We start from the raw sequence: 19,772 nt of genomic DNA on the forward strand, positions 1-19,772 counted from the left end.
CCTGCTTCCTATAGACGGGTGTCCTGGCTTGGCCCGACCAGGATGATTCAGTCAGTCGCCACATCTTCTAGTATCCCCTCTTATCTTTCTCTTTTCTCTGCTCTTCTTTTATTCCTTTTCACCTTCTTTGGCGGCAAGGGCTAACCTTGGGTGGCGATAGACCCCTTGTCCGGATCCACACTAGGTTATAGTGCCTGGGCAGCACTGGTAGTGTAATGTTGTCAGCAAAGCCATATTTGTTATGGCACATTGCCTACCCCCGTGTTGGGCTCCGTGGTGGGTGGTGCACCCGGGGCACCGAAATTCTCTCCCATCTCTATGGGTACTAAACAAAAAACCTTTCTTGATCGGCCCCCCAAAAGGGGCCGCACCGAAGTACATGCGATTAATACTACTAGATCTGCAGAAAAATTTCCAAGATTCCTTGTGATGCACTCTGAGAGTGAGAAACCTTTGGCGAAAATGTCACCATTCCTTGTTTCCAAAACACTTGAGTCCATTGTTGGAAAGAACTTCTCTGCCAAGAAAATGACATCCGGAGATCTGCTCGTTGAGATTAAAACCAGTGAACAAAGCACAGCACTCTTATCACTAAATTCAGTTTCTGACTATAAAGTGACAGTCACTCCCCACCGTACATTGAACACAGTAAAAGGTGTGATTTCTGAGGATGACCTCCTCGAAAGTACAGAAGATGAACTTGTAGATGGCCTCAGTGACCAAGGAGTTGTCGCTGTAAAGCGAATCTCCCTTCGTCGAGAGGGGCAAGAGATCAAAACAAAACATGTCATTTTGACTTTCGAGTTGAGCAAAGTTCCCGAGCCAATCAAGGCTGGGTACTTGAACTGTAGAGTACGGCCATATGTGCCGAACCCCAGGAGATGTTTCCATTGCCAGAGGTTCGGCCATAGTGCCCAGAGCTGCAGGGGCAAGACGACGTGCGCCAAGTGCGGTCAGAATGATCACCCGTCAGACAACTGCGCAAACCCACCCCCCTGCGTCAACTGCGGCGAACCACACGCTGCTTACTCCCGTTCTTGTAAAAAATGGAAAGAAGAGAAGGAAGTAATTACCCTCAAAATAAAAGAAAACATCTCGTTTCCTGAGGCCAGGAAGCGACTTTCTTTTCTACAGAAAGGATCCTTTGCTACGGTAACACGCACAGGGGGCGTGTCACCGAAAACCTCGGTGGGAACCCAGGTCTGTCCCAAAGACCTGGCAGCCCCGCCGACACCCCCTGCCCCCCCAAGGTCGGCTCCACGACCACGTTTGTCGTTGGAGCCAAAAGGTTCACGGTGCCTGAATGGTGCTGCCGCGCCTCTCTTAAAGGAGGCAATGGACACCATGGCACCAAAGCAGGTATCCCCTCCAAAGGCATCAGGGGTGGTGCCTCTCGCACCACCCTCAGTCCTTAAAGAGGGTCCGTCGCAGACCACCTCCTCTAAGGAGCTGGAGCGGACACCCTCGTCGTCTGCTCGCTCTTCAGGCCGAGGCAGGGCTTTGCCCACTCCCGCCTCGACCAGCTCTCGAAAGCCTGGCCAGCTGGACGAGGCATACTCGACCGCAAGCCAGCAGTCAGTAGATGAAATGATGGATGAGAGCATGCCACCCTCTGACGACGACCTGGTCCCTTCAGGTGCTGAGTCATCAGTACCTTTTCAGGTCGTAGAAAAGAAAAAGAAAAATAAACTTCCTAGAATTTTGCCCCCAAAGGGATCGTAGTCCCTTTAGAAATGAATCATAAGCAAGTGTCCACTTAGTTATCTTGCGGTGTCCTAAAGGCCAGTTATAATTTTAATTTTAATTTCCAGTTTTAATCTTCACCATGTCTCTGTTTTTACAGTGGAACTGTCGTGGGCTTTTTTGTAATTATGATGATGTCACTTTTTTATTAGACGAACACCGCCCTGCTGCCTTCTGTCTGCAGGAGACGCATCTTAAAGAAACTAGGTCAAATGTACTCCGCCATTATCAAGTGTTTAGACAAGATAGGTTGCACTCTTCTGTGGCGTCTGGTGGTGTTGCTGTAGTTGCCCAGCGCACAACCCCATCTGCCGAAGTGGCTCTCTACACCACTCTCGAGGCTGTGGCTGCCCGAATACTGCTAGACCGGGTGATTACTGTTTGTTCAGTGTACATATCACCGGGATACCAGCTGCAGTACGAAGAGCTAGAGGATCTTGTTAGTCAGCTCCCGGCTCCATACTTAATTTTAGGCGATTTTAATGCACACAACCCATTGTGGGGGAGTGGTAAACGGGATGCTAGAGGAGCACTTGTTGAACGTTTTCTTCTTTCCATAGGACTGTGCTTACTTAACACTAAAGAAGCCACACACTTTAGTTCAGCAACCAGGACTTTTACTTCCATCGACCTTTCTATCTGCCATCCTTCACTATACTCGCTGTTTTCATGGAGGGTCATCCCAAACCCATATGGAAGTGACCATTTTCCAATTATTTTAGAGTTTAACAGTCCTCCTGCTGGTCTTCAAACGCGTACCCCTCGTTGGAAGTTTGAGAGGGCTGACTGGGCAACTTTTAGCAGCTCTTCAGTTTTAGCTTGTTCATCACTTGATGATCTTTCCATCGATGATGTCACTCTGCATATCACTCGACACATATTACAGGCCGCAATCATCGCCATTCCCATGACATCCTCGCATCTCCCAAAAAGGCCGAAGGCGTGGTGGAATAAAGACTGCCGCCAGGCAAAAAAGGAACAGAATCGTGCATGGGGTATCTTTAGGCGTTACCCTACTTCAAGTAATCTGATTGGTTTTAAAAGAAAAAGGGCCCAGGCAAGGTTTATTCGAAGACAAGCCAAGCAGCAAAGCTTTAGAGGATATGCCTCTTCAATCAATAGCAGTTCATCTATAAAGGAAGTTTGGGACCGCGTGCATAAAATTGAGGGTTCCTACGGCGCTTTCTCTGTCCCACTCTTGTGCCGGAATGGAATATGTCCTGCAAGCCTTGACGAACAGGCTGACATTCTTGGTGAGCACTTTGAATTTGTTTCTAGTTCCGAACACTATACGCAATCATTTAGGCGGCATAAGCTACATGCAGAAAAAAAGATTGTGCCTACGACCGGTGGTTTGCAAGAGCCTTATAACTCTCTTTTCATGCTGCACGAACTGCAGATGGCTCTCGATTCGTCCGGACAGACTGCCCCTGGACCGGACGGTATCCACTATCAAATGCTTCAGCACCTTCATCCTTCTACTCTAGAGCTCATCTTGTATCTTTTCAACCGAGTTTGGGTCAAGGGTCTTTTCCCATTGTCCTGGAAGGCTGCCGTCATTATCCCCCTTTTAAAGCCAGGAAAAGATCCTGCCTGTGCCTCCAGCTTCAGGCCTATAGCACTAACTAGCTGTCTTTCGAAGACATTAGAAAGGATGATCAACAGAAGGCTGATGTTTTATTTGGAGAGTAATAATCTTCTTGACAGGTACCAATGTGGCTTTCGTTCAGGACGATCCACGGTCGACCACCTAGTTCGTTTTGAGACTGTTGTGCGAGAGGCATTTGTAAATAAGCAGCATTGTGTCTCTGTCTTTTTTGACCTGGAAAAGGCATTTGATACAACCTGGCGCCATGGCATACTGCAGGATCTGTTCAGCTTAGGTGTACAGGGCCGAATGTTAAGTGGCATTCAGAGTTGTCTTCAAAACCGGACTTTTCGCCTGAAGCTTGGGACAACTTTTTCTAGAGAATTTTCGCAGCAAAATGGAGTACCTCAAGGTGGTGTACTTAGCGTCACTCTTTTTATTGTGAAGATGAACTCAATTGTCCGCGCAATAGCTCCATCTGTTCAGTACTCACTGTACGTCGATCATCTGCAGATTTCTGTATCGTCTTGTAATCCATCCATATGTGAACGTCGGCTCCAGCTCACAATCAACAACTTGGTCAAATGGGCTGATGTCAACGGTTTTAAATTTTCTCCTGAGAAGACCGTCTGTGTGAGTTTCTCACGTCGCCGCGGAGTTTTGCACGAACCTTCTTTGACTATGTATGATGTTCCTATCCCAGTGAAAACTGAACACAAGTTTTTAGGTCTTATATTTGATTCCAAATTGACTTTTGTTCCGCATGTCAAGAGCCTGAAGATGAAATGTTTTAAATCGCTTAATATACTTAAGGTCCTGTCGCATTTGTCATGGGGTGCTGACCGTCTTTGTCTCTTGCGTATCTATCGGTCGGTCGTTAGATCCCGTCTTGATTACGGTTGTATTGTGTATGGTTCTGCCCGGACATCGGTTCTCAAAATGCTGGACCCTGTTCATCATCAGGGGTTGCGGCTTGCTACCGGTGCTTTTCGCACATCTCCTGTTCTCAGTCTATACGCAGAAGCAAACGAGCTCTCTCTAGAGAAAAGAAGATCTGAACTGGGCTTCACATATTTTATGCGAATTAGATCGGTTCCTAACCATCCAACCTTACACTGTATGGAACGAATACGCTACGAGCGAACCTTCAGTAACAAGCCTTCAGTTGTTCCACCTCTTGCCATGAGGGTTCGCAATTCTGCGGAGTCTGTGGGACTGAACGTGTTGCCTCCAGTTGTACAGTGTTTGAGTTCGGCAGCCCCTTGGGACCTAGTTCCCATTCAGTGCGAACTGGAGCTAACGAAATTCAACAAAAAAGACACTCCTCGCGAAGTCCTGAGACAAGAATTCCTTGAGCTCCAAGTACAGTATCACGACTTTATAAGCTTTTACACTGATGGTAGTAAAACTGATTCCTCTGTGGGTTGCGCAGTGATCGGGCCTGGGATGCAGCTTGTCCGGAGAATAAATGACAGTGCCTGTAGTTTTACGGCAGAGCTCTATGGCTTACTCCTCGCCACAGATAAGATCCTTAAAGGGTAACTGCAAAGAAAAAAAAGTTTTTTTTTAAACAGCCTAATTGGGACAAGCATGTCACAAAACAAATGTTCCGCGAAAAAAATGATTTTTTTTATCAATATTTACGCCACAGGACGTAATTTAGTAGAGTCAGAACCTCTCCACATTTGAAACTCCCGCTCTTTCGACCCCCGCGGAAGAGGAGTACGCCCCGCCCCTCACCCTCCTTGCGTTGCGGAGTTGAACGACGCAGCCTCTCGACTTCCGGCAAGATCTGGCAACTACGCGACTACGCCAAGCCGCGGTATTATTGGTATTATTTTGGTTAGACGCGGTTTGCGAGCACATGTAGCGAAGACGTGACCGGAGAAGTGCCCCTGTGATGTTCCCGGAAGACGGAAAGTATCGTTCGTAATCGTCGTGCGCGCTTTGAAAGCGAAGGGAGTCACAGAATCCACGAGTGCGCAACCACAAGCCAAGGTTCACGACAGCGCTGCGTTGGTTTCGGCGATCTCGTTCTGTTTGGTGCAATACGGCGATGCGACAGAGCTGAAACGTTCGTGGTGTGTGTAATGCGGTGCTAACACGGAGCGCAAATTGGTTGTTGTGGGGTTGACATTCAACCAGTTAAGTCCCGTCGTCGTCAGCTGATCCAGTCGAACTGGTCCGGGAGGACGCAGCGAGCATTTTTAAAAGTAAATCTGCGTCGTTCTGTTTCAAAATGTGGAAGTTTCCCGACGCATACCGTGAGTAAAAAGCTGCGGGCGTTTTCAACAAAATTACGTCGCTTTAATTGAACAATGGACTCCGAATTGTTGTCCTAAATCTGCCGTTTTTATGCTTCGTGTTGGACTGCTTTTGCACAGCGACGTGTTGCATCGTGCGGTGTGAATAAATTTGGGCACGATTTCGTATCTGCCTACAGATGCATGAACTGAGACCATTTTTACGTAGTGGACATAGTGCTTTTTTTATTTTCTGTCTAGTCGCGGACGTTAGGTGCACACGGGGCGAATCTCGACGGCCTCCAGAGCAATATGACGAGAACGTAGCTAGACACGTTGGTCGCTACGCGAACGCCCGATTGCCTCCAGCCAAATAGCATTCCTTTCGGGGCGACATGGCTGCTGGAAGGCTCACTGTCGGGATCACGCATCTGACATCTCCAAAAAGTCAGCATTCGCACGCGCAAACAAGCACAACAAACAAAAAAAAAACAAAAAAAAAAAGCACGCTAAGCATGCAAAGAGGAAAACGAAAGAACCGCGCTATGAAAGCCAAAACCCCGCGTCGCATCCTATCACTTACACCTGCGACAGCTGCTAAACACACACTACTTCACATCAAGAAGTCTCACTCAAGCACCTGGGTCAGCACGAAACGACGAAACACTGATCACTTCGGCGAAACGATTAGTCGAGGTAGGCGAGACAGGCGGGAGCAGAGACTTCGGCAGCCATGAAAGAATGGCGAAGCTTTTGTTTGTATGAATCCAAACGGAAGTGCCCGTCTTGTAAACCTTTTGTAAAGAATAATAACTCTCATCACATGGGTTATTCTTTAAACGTAAAAATATGCCGCTCAAAAGGAAATTGCAACATATGACAAAGGTTTAACAACCAAGATCTAAGCTGTCAATCAAACTCTTAGCCAATGAGAACCTTTTGGGATTGACGTCACATAATCACAACTTCGTGGCGCGCGATTTAAAACGGACGAAATAGCCGCAAACTAAAATGAGTCTCACGCAATAAATATTGCTGTAAAAATTTTTTTTTTCTAGCGGAAAAATTGTTTTTTGACATGCTTGTCCCAATTAGGCTATTTTAAAAAAAACTTTTTTTTCTTTGCAGTTACCCTTTAAACAAAAGCTTCACAAGTCAATTGTTTACACTGACTCACTTAGTGCTTTACGAGCTCTTGCCAGAGTGGGAAACGATCGCAATCCACTCGTAATAGAAATAAAGAACAGGCTAATTTCAGCCGCAAAACGGAAAAAGAAAATAATACTATGCTGGGTTCCTTCACATGTCGGAATTGCCGGAAATGAGGATGCTGACAGAGCAGCAAGTACTGCTAAGGATCGAGAAGTCGACCTGTGGAAAATACCTTACAGAGACTATAGGCATGTTCTGAAATTTTCCATAAGACGCAAGTGGCAAGAGGAATGGGACCGAGAAATAAACAATAAGTTGCGCGCAGTAAAACCACTACTTCAGGAATGGGAGAGTGCACGACACCGCGAGCGTTTTTATGAGGTGGTTTTGTGCCGACTGCGAATTGGTCATACCCGTCTTACCCATGGGCATCTTTTGCGTGGGGAGGATGCTCCGGAGTGTGAACACTGCTACATTCCGTTAAGCATCCTACATATCTTACTTGTATGCCCTTTGTATGACCAAGAACGCCACAGACACTTTGCTAAGGTTTACCAAGAGCATACACCATTACATCTCTCGCCCTTTTACTCAGTGATGAGCCGTTGATTCCACACAAGTGTGTTTTCAACTTTCTTAAGGATATAAGACTCCTGGACCAGCTATAATTTTAATAGTTCATCGTATTCATTGCCACATCTTATGCGCTTGTACTTTCATGATCATTGTTTTATTAGATTACAAGCTTCTATAGCTCTTTCTTCTCTTCAACCTTGATTCAGCAATAGTCCTAGTTGTTGGCGCATTATAGCCTTGGTCGCTGCTGCGCCATTAAACCCCAATCAATCAATCAATCAATCTCGTGGGTCTCGTCTCGCATCCTCTTGAAAATATTTTAACGATAGGTGCAACCGACGCTAGCTTGCCGGGTACCAGCCATGCCGTCATGTTGTAAAACGAAACCACGTTTTTGCGCATTGGGAGTTACTTGTGATCTCAAGCACTCGCTTCTGAAAGAAACGGCCGTGGCAAAACTATTTTTGGTCCCTGCCTACCAGTCACCGTGGTTATGACGTCGGGTGTTTCCGTCCACATATTGCTGCAGATATGGCGCTTTCTAAAATGAAACGTAAGGACCGCTGCAGGGTAATCAGCAATCCTGTCCTTGTTTAAATTAAACGTTACTACAAAAGTCCCTCTAGCTCAAAGTCTGTTGTGTCGAAGTACTGTTTACCTAGGTTTCTCTAGGTGGGATTTATTTTGAGAGGGACCCCGGTACGTGAAAAGTCTGTCGCAAAAGAAAGTTTAAGACAAGTTAGCTAAAGCAAAAAAATGGCAATGTCTGCACGCTGAACCCGCACAGCGCGCTTGTTTATCTTGAGTTCAGTTGTTCCACAAAGCGCTCCAAGAACTTTTTGACCCTGACTCGCTATGTCTTGCATTGATGCGCTCAGGTTTTTTTTTCGTTGATTAGCTTTATTGTCCTTGTTTTGTTTGCGCTTTTTAACCTTTTAAATTAGCTTGTGCCTCGCATACTGGCCTGGCAAGCACGCGCCGCTGGACTGTTTTTCTTTTTTTGATGCTGGATTGTTACATTTTGCATACAATTTCGGGGTTGGCGACGGAGCGGAGTGGCAGAGTTTCGGTTTCGATCGAACAGCTGTCTCCGCTCGCATAACGAAGCGCGTGCAACTGCAAGCTGCCGAAGTTGCCCTCACGTGCATGCGAACATGATTGCACGACAGAGGTACCAGCCGGGACGCTTGCAATCCATTGCTTCACATTTGCTCGCCTCTGACAAAAATCTGGCATGTTGGGAACCAGTAAAACGGTGGGAGACGTTTTGGAATTGCTCGGCAACGCCTACAGCACTGTGCACTTGTGGGATGTCTCAACGTCTCTTTGGAGACATTGAAAGTGGACATTCATTACTTGCCGAAAGCTAAGCGAGGCTTGCAGCAGCCTTGCAGAAAGTTTCAACAAGCAAAAGAAAAAGCACCCACCAGTCGTACTGCACCTTTTTCATGTGTACAGTTTCGTATTGTATTGCAGTAGTTACGTGTTTCATCAGTTGGATACTGCTTCAATTTATTATATTATATAACTAATGAAGTTTATGCTTTCATATTTACTGCTAAGCTGGTCATTTTCAAATAAATTTAATATGTGCAATTTGGTTCTTATTTATCTATAGCGGGTACATATATATATATGTCATTTAACTGAAGCATTGCAAAATATGTTGTGTCATTGGCATTTCAGTTAACAGCTTGAAAGACTCCCAGGTCGTCTAACTTGACCATTATTTGGTTATTGTGTCGAGCAAAGTCGAGCAAAGTCGAGCAAGCCTTTGTCCAGCACTTAAAACAAATATTTTGTTTTTATAAAAAAATCTGCTCCAAAAAACACTTTTTGCTGCTCCGAAACACTGTTTTGGCTGCTCCAAAGGCCACTTTTGCTGCTCCAAAACACTGTTTTGGCTGCTCCAAAAGGTGCTCCAAAACGGCTTAGGCCAATCACATCACTGTGCTCTGCTACCGCCTTGCTGGTCTTTGCCATGCTCTAGTTGAAGTGAGACACTGCTTCAGGGACAGCCTTTCCACAGCCAGTAGAGAGTTTTGGCCCCACATCAGTGTGTAGGCTGTCAATGGCGTTCTGCATCATGCCATCAATGCAATGCTCCAGGCGGGCCTGGTTGCCCAGGCTCTGAAAAACCGGCTCGAGTGCTGTGCAAATGAAGCCTGGTAAGGGCTCTTGCGTGTGGGTGACACCTCGTGGTTGACCACTGCACGGTTGTAGGAGTACCAGGAATTGTCTCTTTCAGTACAGTGGCTGTGGTCACGGTGTAAGGTACACTCTTTAGGTGAGGACACGGCGGGGCTGAATGCGCGGCGCGAGAAATCGGATAGCGTTCGTTCGACGGGCATCTGAAAGACTGCATCATTCCTCGGCCACCGTGCCCGCGGCCAAAGGGCGAAACCGTGTAGGAGCGAAAAAAATGATCTTGTTGCCATGACACCCTGGTACACTGTGGTCTTTCTGCACGTGCGACAACCTCGCTGGAGCCCTGCGCGTGTGGAGCATGAGACGGCACGAGCTGTCTTGTGTGCTGCTGCCTGCCTCCTGCGTCTTACACCGTACCCACGGGTCGACGAGACATCTGCCGGCGCCGCTTGAAACCATAGTGAGAGAGAGTGAAAAGTGAACTTTATTGGGCATGTCGCAAGGAGCGCGTTGTCCTCGCCTGAAGATTATTATCTTACACCGTGGCTGTGGTCCAGGGCTTCAACTGCTGACGTCATGTGCAACAACGTTGCCTGCACCGCCTTCATCGAGGGGTTGTCGTGCCTGTGGGTCCTCAATGCGTATCCATTGTGGTTTGTGATATTTTTAATCTTGTCCCGGTTCAGCCTTCCTTTTCCTCCAAAAAAACTCCCCTTGTGCCTTCTTCTAAACCAAGGTGCGAAAAGCTTTGCCCATCCACTTGTGCCCATGGTTCAGGCAGTCCTCTTCGATCTCGAGGTAGCCATAAATGCCCTCCTTCGTCAGAGTATGGAAGGTGCGGCTGGAAATTGATCTACGTGATTCCTGTCTATATAGGATCTGGGAAACCTTAGAGTGCACTAGAAAGTTGTCGTTCTCTAAGCCTCAGATGCATCCTCTGCAAAATATTTGAAAGTTCAATTCATAGTAAAATCTCCAAACAACTAGAAACAAACTATCTCGTCCGCAACACCCAGCATGGTTTCAGGAAAAGGCGGAGTTGCGAAACTCTGTTCTCCGTTCTGTAGAGTAGATTGTTGGGCTTGTTGGTTTTGGAACTTGGAATACATCTTAGCGCTCAAAAACAAAAACAAAAAGACGAGAATCAGACACCGCTGTGCGCGACACAGTGCACTGTGGTGTCTGATTCTCGTCTTTTTGTCCTTGTTTTTGAGCGCTAAAATGTATTCCAAATCTCCGTTCTGCACCGTGATCTGATCTGAGCAGTGCCCTTGACGGCTCCAAAGAAGCCAATGTTTTCTCGCTCATCTTTTTGCCAGAGAGACGCTAAAATGGATATCTAACTTTTTGACGGAGTTCGGCTTTCAAGGTGCCTTCAGACAGTGGCGCGACACGAGGGTGGGTATATTGCAGAGAGCCGTGATGGGGCCCCTTTTTGTTCAATCTTGATGTAAATTACCTTTCACCTGGCATTTAATCACACATCTTATGATGCAGGCGACCATGTTTTTTCGCACCATCGGCTCCATTAAGGACCGGCAGGTCCTGCAGTTTTGACTCCCTCAGGATCTTCGAGTGGTCCGTACTATACAGTATATTCCTCGACCTGAGCAAGACGGTATATCTTGGGATGTCTCGGAAGTGAAGACCGGACAAAGTTGCAATGTTCATTTCGACTGGAGCCCACCCTTCAGTTCTCACGTCGACTACGTCCATCAAAAAGCCAATGGACGGAGGAGGTTTGCGGGTGTTTGTTTCGACCGGAACCCACCCTTCCGGCCGCACGTCGACTACGTCCATAAAAAGGTGAATGGAGAGAGAAGATTTATTACCAGAACATGAAGAACCATGCCTGACCATGCCCTTTGTACTCTCTACACGGCTCTCGTGCTTCCAGTTCTCGAATACTGTGCCCCCATCTGGTCCCCTGGTCAGGGGGACTTCCAAACGCGACTCGAGTCTGTCTAAAGGAAAGCCCTGAAGACAGCTTTCTACAGAGAGAAAAGGACAAGCAAACTCCCTATGAGAGGCAGTCCCTTCCATGGTCTAGGCTTGACAGGCGACGATTTCTTTTCAGCCAAATACTATACAAGTTTCTACACGACGACCGGCCCATCCCTATCTACGGAGGTTAAGGCGTGATCCACTGAACTTTATCCACCCTCGTTGTCCAGGTCCCCAAGCTCTAAAACTCCTTGCCGATCGACGTTCGCCAGGCCACGAATGCAGCTAAATTTTATTAATTAATAGAGCATCTCGGTATCTATGTAAAAATTTTGTAGTCTATAATGCATGTATTCAACTTGAACGTTTACGTACACACCATCGCTATCATGATTCCCCGCCTGTTATCTCGCACCCGAGCAGACAGCCGGCACTTGGTGTACAGGCTTCTGTCTTTTGGTTGCCTCAGGCTCTCGGGTGCGTCGACATTAAGCCAATAACCACTTTGACTTTGGGTCGTGTAAAGTGGCCCATTCTTCTCCAGAGATCTCTCGAACGGGATAGCGGCTGCTGCGGCTTCCATTCGTTCGGCCATGCAGTCGATGCTCTCAAGGCACTCTTGGTTCATAACCCGGTTGCCGTAGCCGTCGTCATCTGGGACAGGTGCCTCCTGGCAGCCGCGGCAGTACCTGGAGATTACGACGTGGTCCGGTGCCAAGCCAGACTAGGGCTCGAATGTGCAGCCCAGTAGAATGTTAAAGGGACACTGAACCGAAATTTTGATTTAGCGAAATAAAGCTGCAAAAGCGTTGAACGGGATGCTACAAACTCAAAGACTTCACTCATACTTCGATATCTCGAATAAATGGCTGTATTTTTAGAAAAGAAGGGTGGGATCAAGTGAGGACTCTGACGTCACAATCCTCCAGGAACAGTTGAGAATGAGGGGAAGTGGCCTTGCCTTTCTCCTTCTCGCTTTGGTTCACCAGCTCGACGGGACAAAGTGGACAGAGGGAAAGAGAATCACAGCGTCGCATGTCTCGTCAGTTGTGTTCAATCGAGCATTTATTTTCCAAATATACGGCCATTTGTTAGAGATACCGCTGTATGAGTGGTGTTTTTGGGTTCTGCAGCGTCCCGCCTATCGCTCCAGCACTGTTTGGTGAGCACGGCATTTCAATTCAGTATCCCTATAAAGTTGTGCCCACGAGTCTTCCATGTCCCATCAAAAATTTGGTCTGCGTTTGAAACGGGGTTGAGGGAGTTCTGGTACAGGACCTTTACTACCTGCACACTTGCTGTTTCTGTGGCTTTTGCTGCCGCCTGGCAAGCTTTCACCATGACGGCCATGTGTCCCCCGGTGGGAGGGGTTCGGGGTTGCACTGAAGTCCACGAGGGCAGTTGGTCCCTTTCCTACGCTCACTTCGGTTGCTCTCAAGTTGATCTCAAAGGGCGTCATGTTGGTCGCTCTGGCGACTCGTTGTGGCTTGAGCACGTGAGCACTAGCTTCATTGCTAGGCCGTACTGCCTCTCATTGTACTATGATGATATTTCAACTGTGGCACTTTCGTGTCCACAATGACATACTTTGTGCCGCGATCATTGTCTTAGCTCGCCAAGCTGACGTCGAGGAGCTCGAACTTTCGTGAAGTGATCGACTTCTCTGCCCGCGGAGCTTATGTGTCTTCTGCAGATTCTTTGCGTTTATGAATGCGGTCAACGCTTGAGCTTGGTTCGACCACGTCCACCAGTGGCGAAGTGCCTGGCGACGTCGCCGAAGTGCATTGCAGTGTCGCTGAAGTTGTTGGTGCAGTTACGTTCACGAGCAGTGAAACAACTTGCGGTGCGACTGGAGCTGACACTAGTTTTCAACGACACGTTGCTCTTATTCTAAGTACGTCTATGTTTACTGTGCACTTTCTGCGTGCTCACTTTCAAACGGGCACTCCTTGCCATCAAAGAATGCAAAACAAAATAAAATGCTGATACAAAGTGGGTAAATGTAAACAAAAATGAAAAGAAGCTGTAGAAGTAAGGCAGCGTGTGATTCGGACGGCGTAGCGAACAAAGGCAGACGACCTCGAGCATGCGAGAGAGCAGGGTGGGGAAGATAGGAAAGAAGCTAAACTGAAAGAAACAAATTTATGTAAACTCAACAAAAAGTCGAATTTTTAGCATCTGTCCGAAACTCCAAAATAAGCTAGCTTTAAAAAAAAAAAAAAAAAAAAAAAAAAACATTTTCTTGGGATGGGAGGAAATGAATGCCATTCGATTGTGCCTGCAGCTGAGGGGCAAGAGCCTGGAGGCCAGCTGCCCGCTGGAGCACGTGCTGGTGAACCAGCTGGACCGGGCGGCCCTGGAGACACTCAGCATGGTGTGCACCTCGTGCAAGGCGAAGGAGACGGCGGTGGCCCGCTGCTCGGACTGCGCCTCCTTCCTGTGCAACAACTGCGTGACGGCCCACCGCTACATGCGCTGCTTCGAGAGCCACGAGGTGCTCACCTTCGACGAGCTGGGTGGGGCCCCTGGGCCGGACCAGATGGGCCACAGGCCGCTGGGCTGCCCCCTGCACGCCGGCGAGATGCTCAAGCACTACTGCCACACCTGCCAGGTGGGGCTTTCCTGCCTCTTCCCCAGTAGAGGACCCTGAACAGCGCCTAGGCTCGGCTTATGACGGCATGCCAGAGGCTAGTGCAACGGTCGCTGCATTAGCTTTTGGCTTTCGCCGATTGAGAATTGCGGCCGAATGCTGACGCGGTGTCAAATCTCTGTCCCGCTTTGGTCAGGGGACATAAAGAATTCAGCATTACAGTCTTGGTGTCTAGGAAAACTGAAATAGGAGGGCACAGTTTTTGAAGCATGATCTCCGGGAGAGAGGGTAAACATTTATTCGCACCCAAAAATTCGTCCTGGAGAGCGAAGCCTCAATTTTCTGCATCGCTGAAGGTCATTTTTTCTCCTCATTAGCTGCGAGGGTGATGAAAGAGGTTAAAAAGGGGGAACGAGTTTCGTAAGGTCCAGATGGAGGGGAGAGAAGGAATAAGTGAAAGGCTGTGTCAGCATTTAAAAAGAAGTTGCGAATGAATGGTGCCTGAAATGCTGCTGCTGCAAGATTCTAGAGTTAATGGCAATCTTTTTGGAGGTTACCGCATCTCATTCGGGAAGTCTACGCGTCTGTTCACTAAAGTTGTAGAGTTGGGAGTGTTTTTGGCAGCGGGTAGTGAGGCCTTCGACGGAAGTAACGCCTGCCAGCCCTCTGATATTCCTTTGTCCGAATCGCCTTAGAGCTAGTTTATTCCCAGTCGGATCCCGTACTCGGATCCTGGGTGAGGCTTTAGGGAACTGAGCGTGTGCGTGGCAGGTGCCCATCTGCAACGAGTGCACGCTGGGCGACCACAAGCAGCCGGACCACCGCTGGGAGAGGGCGTCGGAGGCCGGCCCCGGCCAGCGGACGGAGCTGGAGGCCAGGGCGGCCGAGGGCCGCTGCCAGGTGCGCGCCTGCGAGGACTCGGTGGAGCGGATGAGCGAGGGGCTGCAGGAGCTCCAGACCCAGCGGGACACCGCCAAGGCGCAGATCCAGGTGGGCTCTCTCCCGGACTTGTGTAACCGTCGGCAACCCCCGGTAGAATTGGACGACTACGTTTGCGCACTCGCGGTGCCTCCAGCTGACGACGTCGCAAAAGCGTCGTGCCGTTGCCCGCCGCAGTCTCTGAGGTTGCACGGCAGCAGACGCACATTCCGCTGCAGATTGCGGCTCGATATTCCGTGCAGGCTCGTGCAGCGAGGATCTAAGACGCTGCAATGACGGCTCTCGTTTTCTCACACTTGTTGCCGGAACTTGTACGACCAACTGCCAAGGTCCAACGAGAGGATGCGATTTGTTGTCGCTTCGAGACCGCTTTCGAGGTGGAATAGCGCGGTAGACGCGCCGGTTGGCGACTCCTTCCAGGCACCATATCAGTAACGAGAGGACAGTGACGGACTAGCACGAACGAGCAATTTTTCTCTTTGTACCGGGGGCTGTTGTAAAAAATTCCTGCTTGTGGTGGAACGTGCGCCACCAACTTGAGCAGGGAACACATTGTGCCCGTTTGCACCCTGTCCGAGCTAAATGCGACAGAGCACCAGTGTCGTGTTTATGCTAATGGTGTTGCGTAGTGGGCACATTTTCTGCGTGCATTACTTGCAGGAGGTTGTCTGGGTTGTCAAAAGCGTACCTAATTTTACGACGGCGATTTTTCTGGGTAGCACATTGCATTGGACTGGGTGTGTACGTCCAATGATGGCATGGGGAGCACCGCGGTTGGACTGGGGCCCAATAGTAGAGCGTTGGGTGTCTTGTGTTTGTTCAGGAGGCATTTGAGGGCTTCAGGGCAGCCTTGGAGAGGCGGCAGGAACAGCTGCTCGAGGAGCTGGAAAAGCTGCACTCGGAGGAGGAGCTGCGCATCATGGATGCCATGCACGCCGCCGAGAAGACGACGGAGCGCATCGAAGAGGCGTGCCGCTTTACGGACCGCCTTCTCGAACACGCCAACACCCTCGAGATGCTCTCTATGAAAAAGGTGACCGGGAGGTCTCTAATATCTCGAAAGGCGCCCATTTTTCTATCAAAATCAATAAACATTTAATTAGAAATTATGGCTAAAGCCACACCTTTTGACTGGAGTCATCTGGTGCGATGGAATGATTAGGGAGAAATGAAGGGGGTAGTGTTGGGGGGGGGGGGGGGGGGGGGGGGGGGTTAGATGAGGTGAGTGAAGTTTAATCGATTTTAAAGATGCGACCAGCTGCTCTTTAGCGGGCGGCAAGCGGGTTAGCTTTGAGTCGAGCAACACTGGCACATCACCGTCGTGACGTCACGTTATGGTGGTGTTGGAGTTGATTGGTTCCGCGTACCGCAGCACCCTCGTGGCGTTGCGTCGCAGCCATACGGCCGATGGTCAGTTTTGCCATCCCTCTAGCAGATAGTTTCTGTTTTGCCGTAGACTCCCGAAACCAAACTTTTTGCCGTGATATTTATAAAAATACGCGCAGTATTGAATAAAAATGATACCTCGTAATTCGGGGACACTGCTTTGGCCGAAAACAGTTGTAATCCCAAATTCAAAAATATTGTCCGGAGTTATCGTTTAAAGCCTGACGTACAGCATGGGTTCTCTGCTGGGAAGATGGTCCTCTTTGTGGTCCCCTGTCCTAAGCTGCGAGGGAAGCCAAATTGGGGCAAGGTAGAAAGTGGAGAGCATAAATATGGGAGAGGTGGAGGAGGGCAAAAGTGCAAAGGGTACGTCGGCCTTACCGTGTAGGGAGTCCAGGACCTTGATTGGGTTGTCTTTGCTGGGAGTTGTCTAGTCGGAGGGAAACGCTTTTTAATTCTTTAACTAGCATGTTGTCCAACTTGCTGTTAGAAAAAATAAAGATTTTTTTTTTATTCTAGGTCAGCTCAACAGCATAATGAGGATATAGAGTCGGGGGTAATGAGGTGTTCATATCAAAAATAGCACAAAAAAGACGGGACGAAAAGACTAAGAAGCACGCAGGACAAGCACTAACGGGCAACTAAACTTTATTGAATGCTTCCAACTTCACTATCGCCATGCACGCGCGTAATCTCATAATGAGATAAGCAGGGGCAAAATTCTATGCAACTGGTTGGTGACACTGAATGGATCGGCGGTAACTCGCAATGACATTGCAGTAACGTGGTGTGTTGCGCACATTTCTCCCGTTTCACTCCTGGGGTGGAAGGAAACCCAGTTTTGGGCCCTGTGGATGACTTGCTCATGTCTTTCCTTTCTCGCCGCAGTTGGTGAGCTCGCGCCTGCAAGAGCTCATCTCGGCAGCCCCGCGGCCCGACGTGCTCACCGACCTGTGCTTCGACTCGGACGCAGACCAGTTTGAGTCTGAGCTGGTCAAGATCTGCGGGCACCTGCGCCACCCCCGTTCTTGCCCGTCCCCCCCTCCTCCCCCTGCCCCGCCCTGCCCCCCTTCCCCCTCTCCCACCCCGCCCTCCTCGGCCTCCCCCCTGGGCAATCACAACCACAACTTCGACGGCCACAACCACGTGGCCGGCAGCAGCAACCTGTCTTCCTCGCCGGTGCACTCCGCCTGTTCTTCCCTAGGGGGCACCGGGCCGGGGAACATGTCCCCGCTGCACTCTGCCTCCTCTTCCCTAGGGGCCGGGGGTAACATGTCTCCGCTGCACTCTGCCTCTTCTCTTGGTGAGTCACTCCCCATGCTCCTTTTATTCCTGGGTGGATTCCCTAGATCTCTATTCTTTCTTCCTTGAAAGCAAGTTTCATTCATCTGTTTGTGTTTTGTGCATTCTTCGCACCTAAGGCTTTGCCTTGCCTTCTCCCGGGCTGGTTTGCTCAACACAAACTGAACAGAAATGAATTGTAACAGAATGTTAAGTTGGGCTAGTTGGTTGTCCCGTCATGAACAGAAATCTTGTCGAAGACAGTATAAGAGAGGTCACTGTCTGAGACAGTGCCAGAGAGGCTTGCACGTGAACAACCAAAGTTCACCAGGTCGCTTGCATCTTCTCTGTAATTTCGAAACCAAAGTCTCCTGTTTTTTTATTGCGCATGCATGCCAGTTTCGGCAGGGCTTCATTTCACCTGTCTGAGCTAAGGTTTTTGCTCAGTAAATGAGAAAGTCCCAATTGCAGTAAAGTCAGTGTTTATTTTCGGGAGAAAGGTTTGTTACCGTCGCCGACCGATTTTTCGGACACGTCAGATTATTCGGATGTTTTCGTCGAACCGTCGCTCGCCCCGTAAAGTCGATGTATAACACGGACCAAATATTCGGACGCCATAAAGCTTATTGCTAGATATTTTTGGCATTATTTGCGTGATTTCCTCAGTTTACAGGCACAAAATAGCCGCCGCAATAGCACCACGACCTTACTCGCTGCCATTTTGGTTGTTTTGATTTTGCCCTGTAGCCTCGATACCACATCCTATGCAATAAACAAGCTGGGTTGAAGCTCTGGTTCTGCCACCATCTCCGGGGGCGGTCTCTGGCATCGTTCCTGGCACGATCAGTACTGCTCCCGTTAATTGATTGGTAGGCCAACCTTGATGTCCATTCGGGCTAGAGCTTGGTCAACTGAGACGTACCCGGCACCCCTTTCAATTGTCAAATAAAACACCAAATTGCCTTCATGGTCCCTTTAAAGGACCTCTACTGTACTTGCATTCTTCCTTCAGATGTGAGCTTAACTTCTCTTGACTTCACACTGGAAGAATAAAACAAAAACGGGACAAAGCACAATGACATATCTTTGAACTCGCAACAACAGGAAGGAACTTGAAAGCCTTCTTTGCAGTTCTGTGTCCAGTCAATGCTACTAACACTCAGTTATTTAGCTTTTCCGTGCAGTGATCCTTCGCCCAGATGTCCATGACCTTGTCTGCCAACTCTTTCTTCTCCCCCAAGTGCTGAAGGCTTTTCCTCGTATCATTCTTTGCCAGAGAAAGGTTCAAGCCTAGCAACTGCACTTCTGAATGCGTAGCATTTACAGAGCCAGCTTTTGGCTCTGTGGGGTGTAGTATTGATGGAGAAGAGAGGTGTAAGGTCCTGCCAAATTTAGTGGGAAGGCCATCGCATGATGTCATGGTGTACCCGATATCACATGTGACACCACATCGGACCTTGGCGTGCCCCTAATCTACGAGGGACATCGCCGCCCACTGCGATTGGCCAGCTCCGCGCTGCTGATCGATCGCAGCAGGCAACGATGTCCCGGACCCATTGTGTAGAGAGATGACGTCTGACCATGGTGTGGTGTGAGGTAACCAGACGAGTGTGACAAAGCCTGGCCTTGCCCAGGTGCCGGGTCCTTGGGGGCCGGGGGCAACCTGTCTCCCCCGCTGCACTCTGCGGCCTCGTCCCTGGACGAGAGCCCCGGGGACCCCTTCTCCCTGCCGGCGCCCCTGGAGGTGGGCCTGCTGGCCAACAATGCAGTAGCCCAGTACAACCTGGCGCGCCTGGCCGGCATGGCGGGGCACGACGGGGACGACGGTTCGCCTGGCGACGGCGTGGTCAACATGGCGGACCTGCTGATGGAGGCCACGCTGGCGGGGGCTGCGGGAGCCGCGGCCGCGGCGGCTACTGCCGAGCAGAACGTCCTGAACAACCTGACGGCGCTCGCCAAGCTAGGCTCGGTGTCCCTGAACAACTCCGGTAGGTGTTTCTTTCTAAAACGAGAGACTTGCAGTGAAGGAAGTGATGGTTATGGTAGGGTCTTGTTTAGTGCACTTTTTGGGTTTGAAACTGCTTCGTTCCCGCCTTGGTTCTGCAAACCGTGCACCCCAAAATGGAAGAACCGTCCTGTTTGTGTTGGTGTAGGTTTGCCACACCAGGTTTGGGTGATGGCT

The 19,772-nt window shown here is 49.3% G+C and overlaps 1 protein-coding gene across 2 annotated transcripts in view; it reads left to right on the forward strand.

Moving 5' to 3' along the window:
• LOC8037495 (B-box type zinc finger protein ncl-1) overlaps positions 1-19,772 on the forward strand; it is a 54,314-nt gene that overhangs the window by 8,811 nt on the left and 25,731 nt on the right. For both annotated transcript variants that reach the window (XM_029971233.4, XM_029971237.4), the window contains exons 3-7: positions 13,679-14,005; positions 14,756-14,974; positions 15,747-15,956; positions 17,198-17,612; positions 19,225-19,578. In XM_029971233.4, the coding sequence (XP_029827093.3) occupies positions 13,679-14,005; positions 14,756-14,974; positions 15,747-15,956; positions 17,198-17,612; positions 19,225-19,578 (1,525 nt within the window). The remainder of the gene's footprint in view (positions 1-13,678; positions 14,006-14,755; positions 14,975-15,746; positions 15,957-17,197; positions 17,613-19,224; positions 19,579-19,772) is intronic.

This window comes from Ixodes scapularis, unplaced genomic scaffold (assembly GCF_016920785.2).
Source record: "Ixodes scapularis isolate PalLabHiFi unplaced genomic scaffold, ASM1692078v2 PGA_scaffold13__105_contigs__length_92229423, whole genome shotgun sequence".
NCBI lineage: Eukaryota > Metazoa > Arthropoda > Arachnida > Ixodida > Ixodidae > Ixodes > Ixodes scapularis.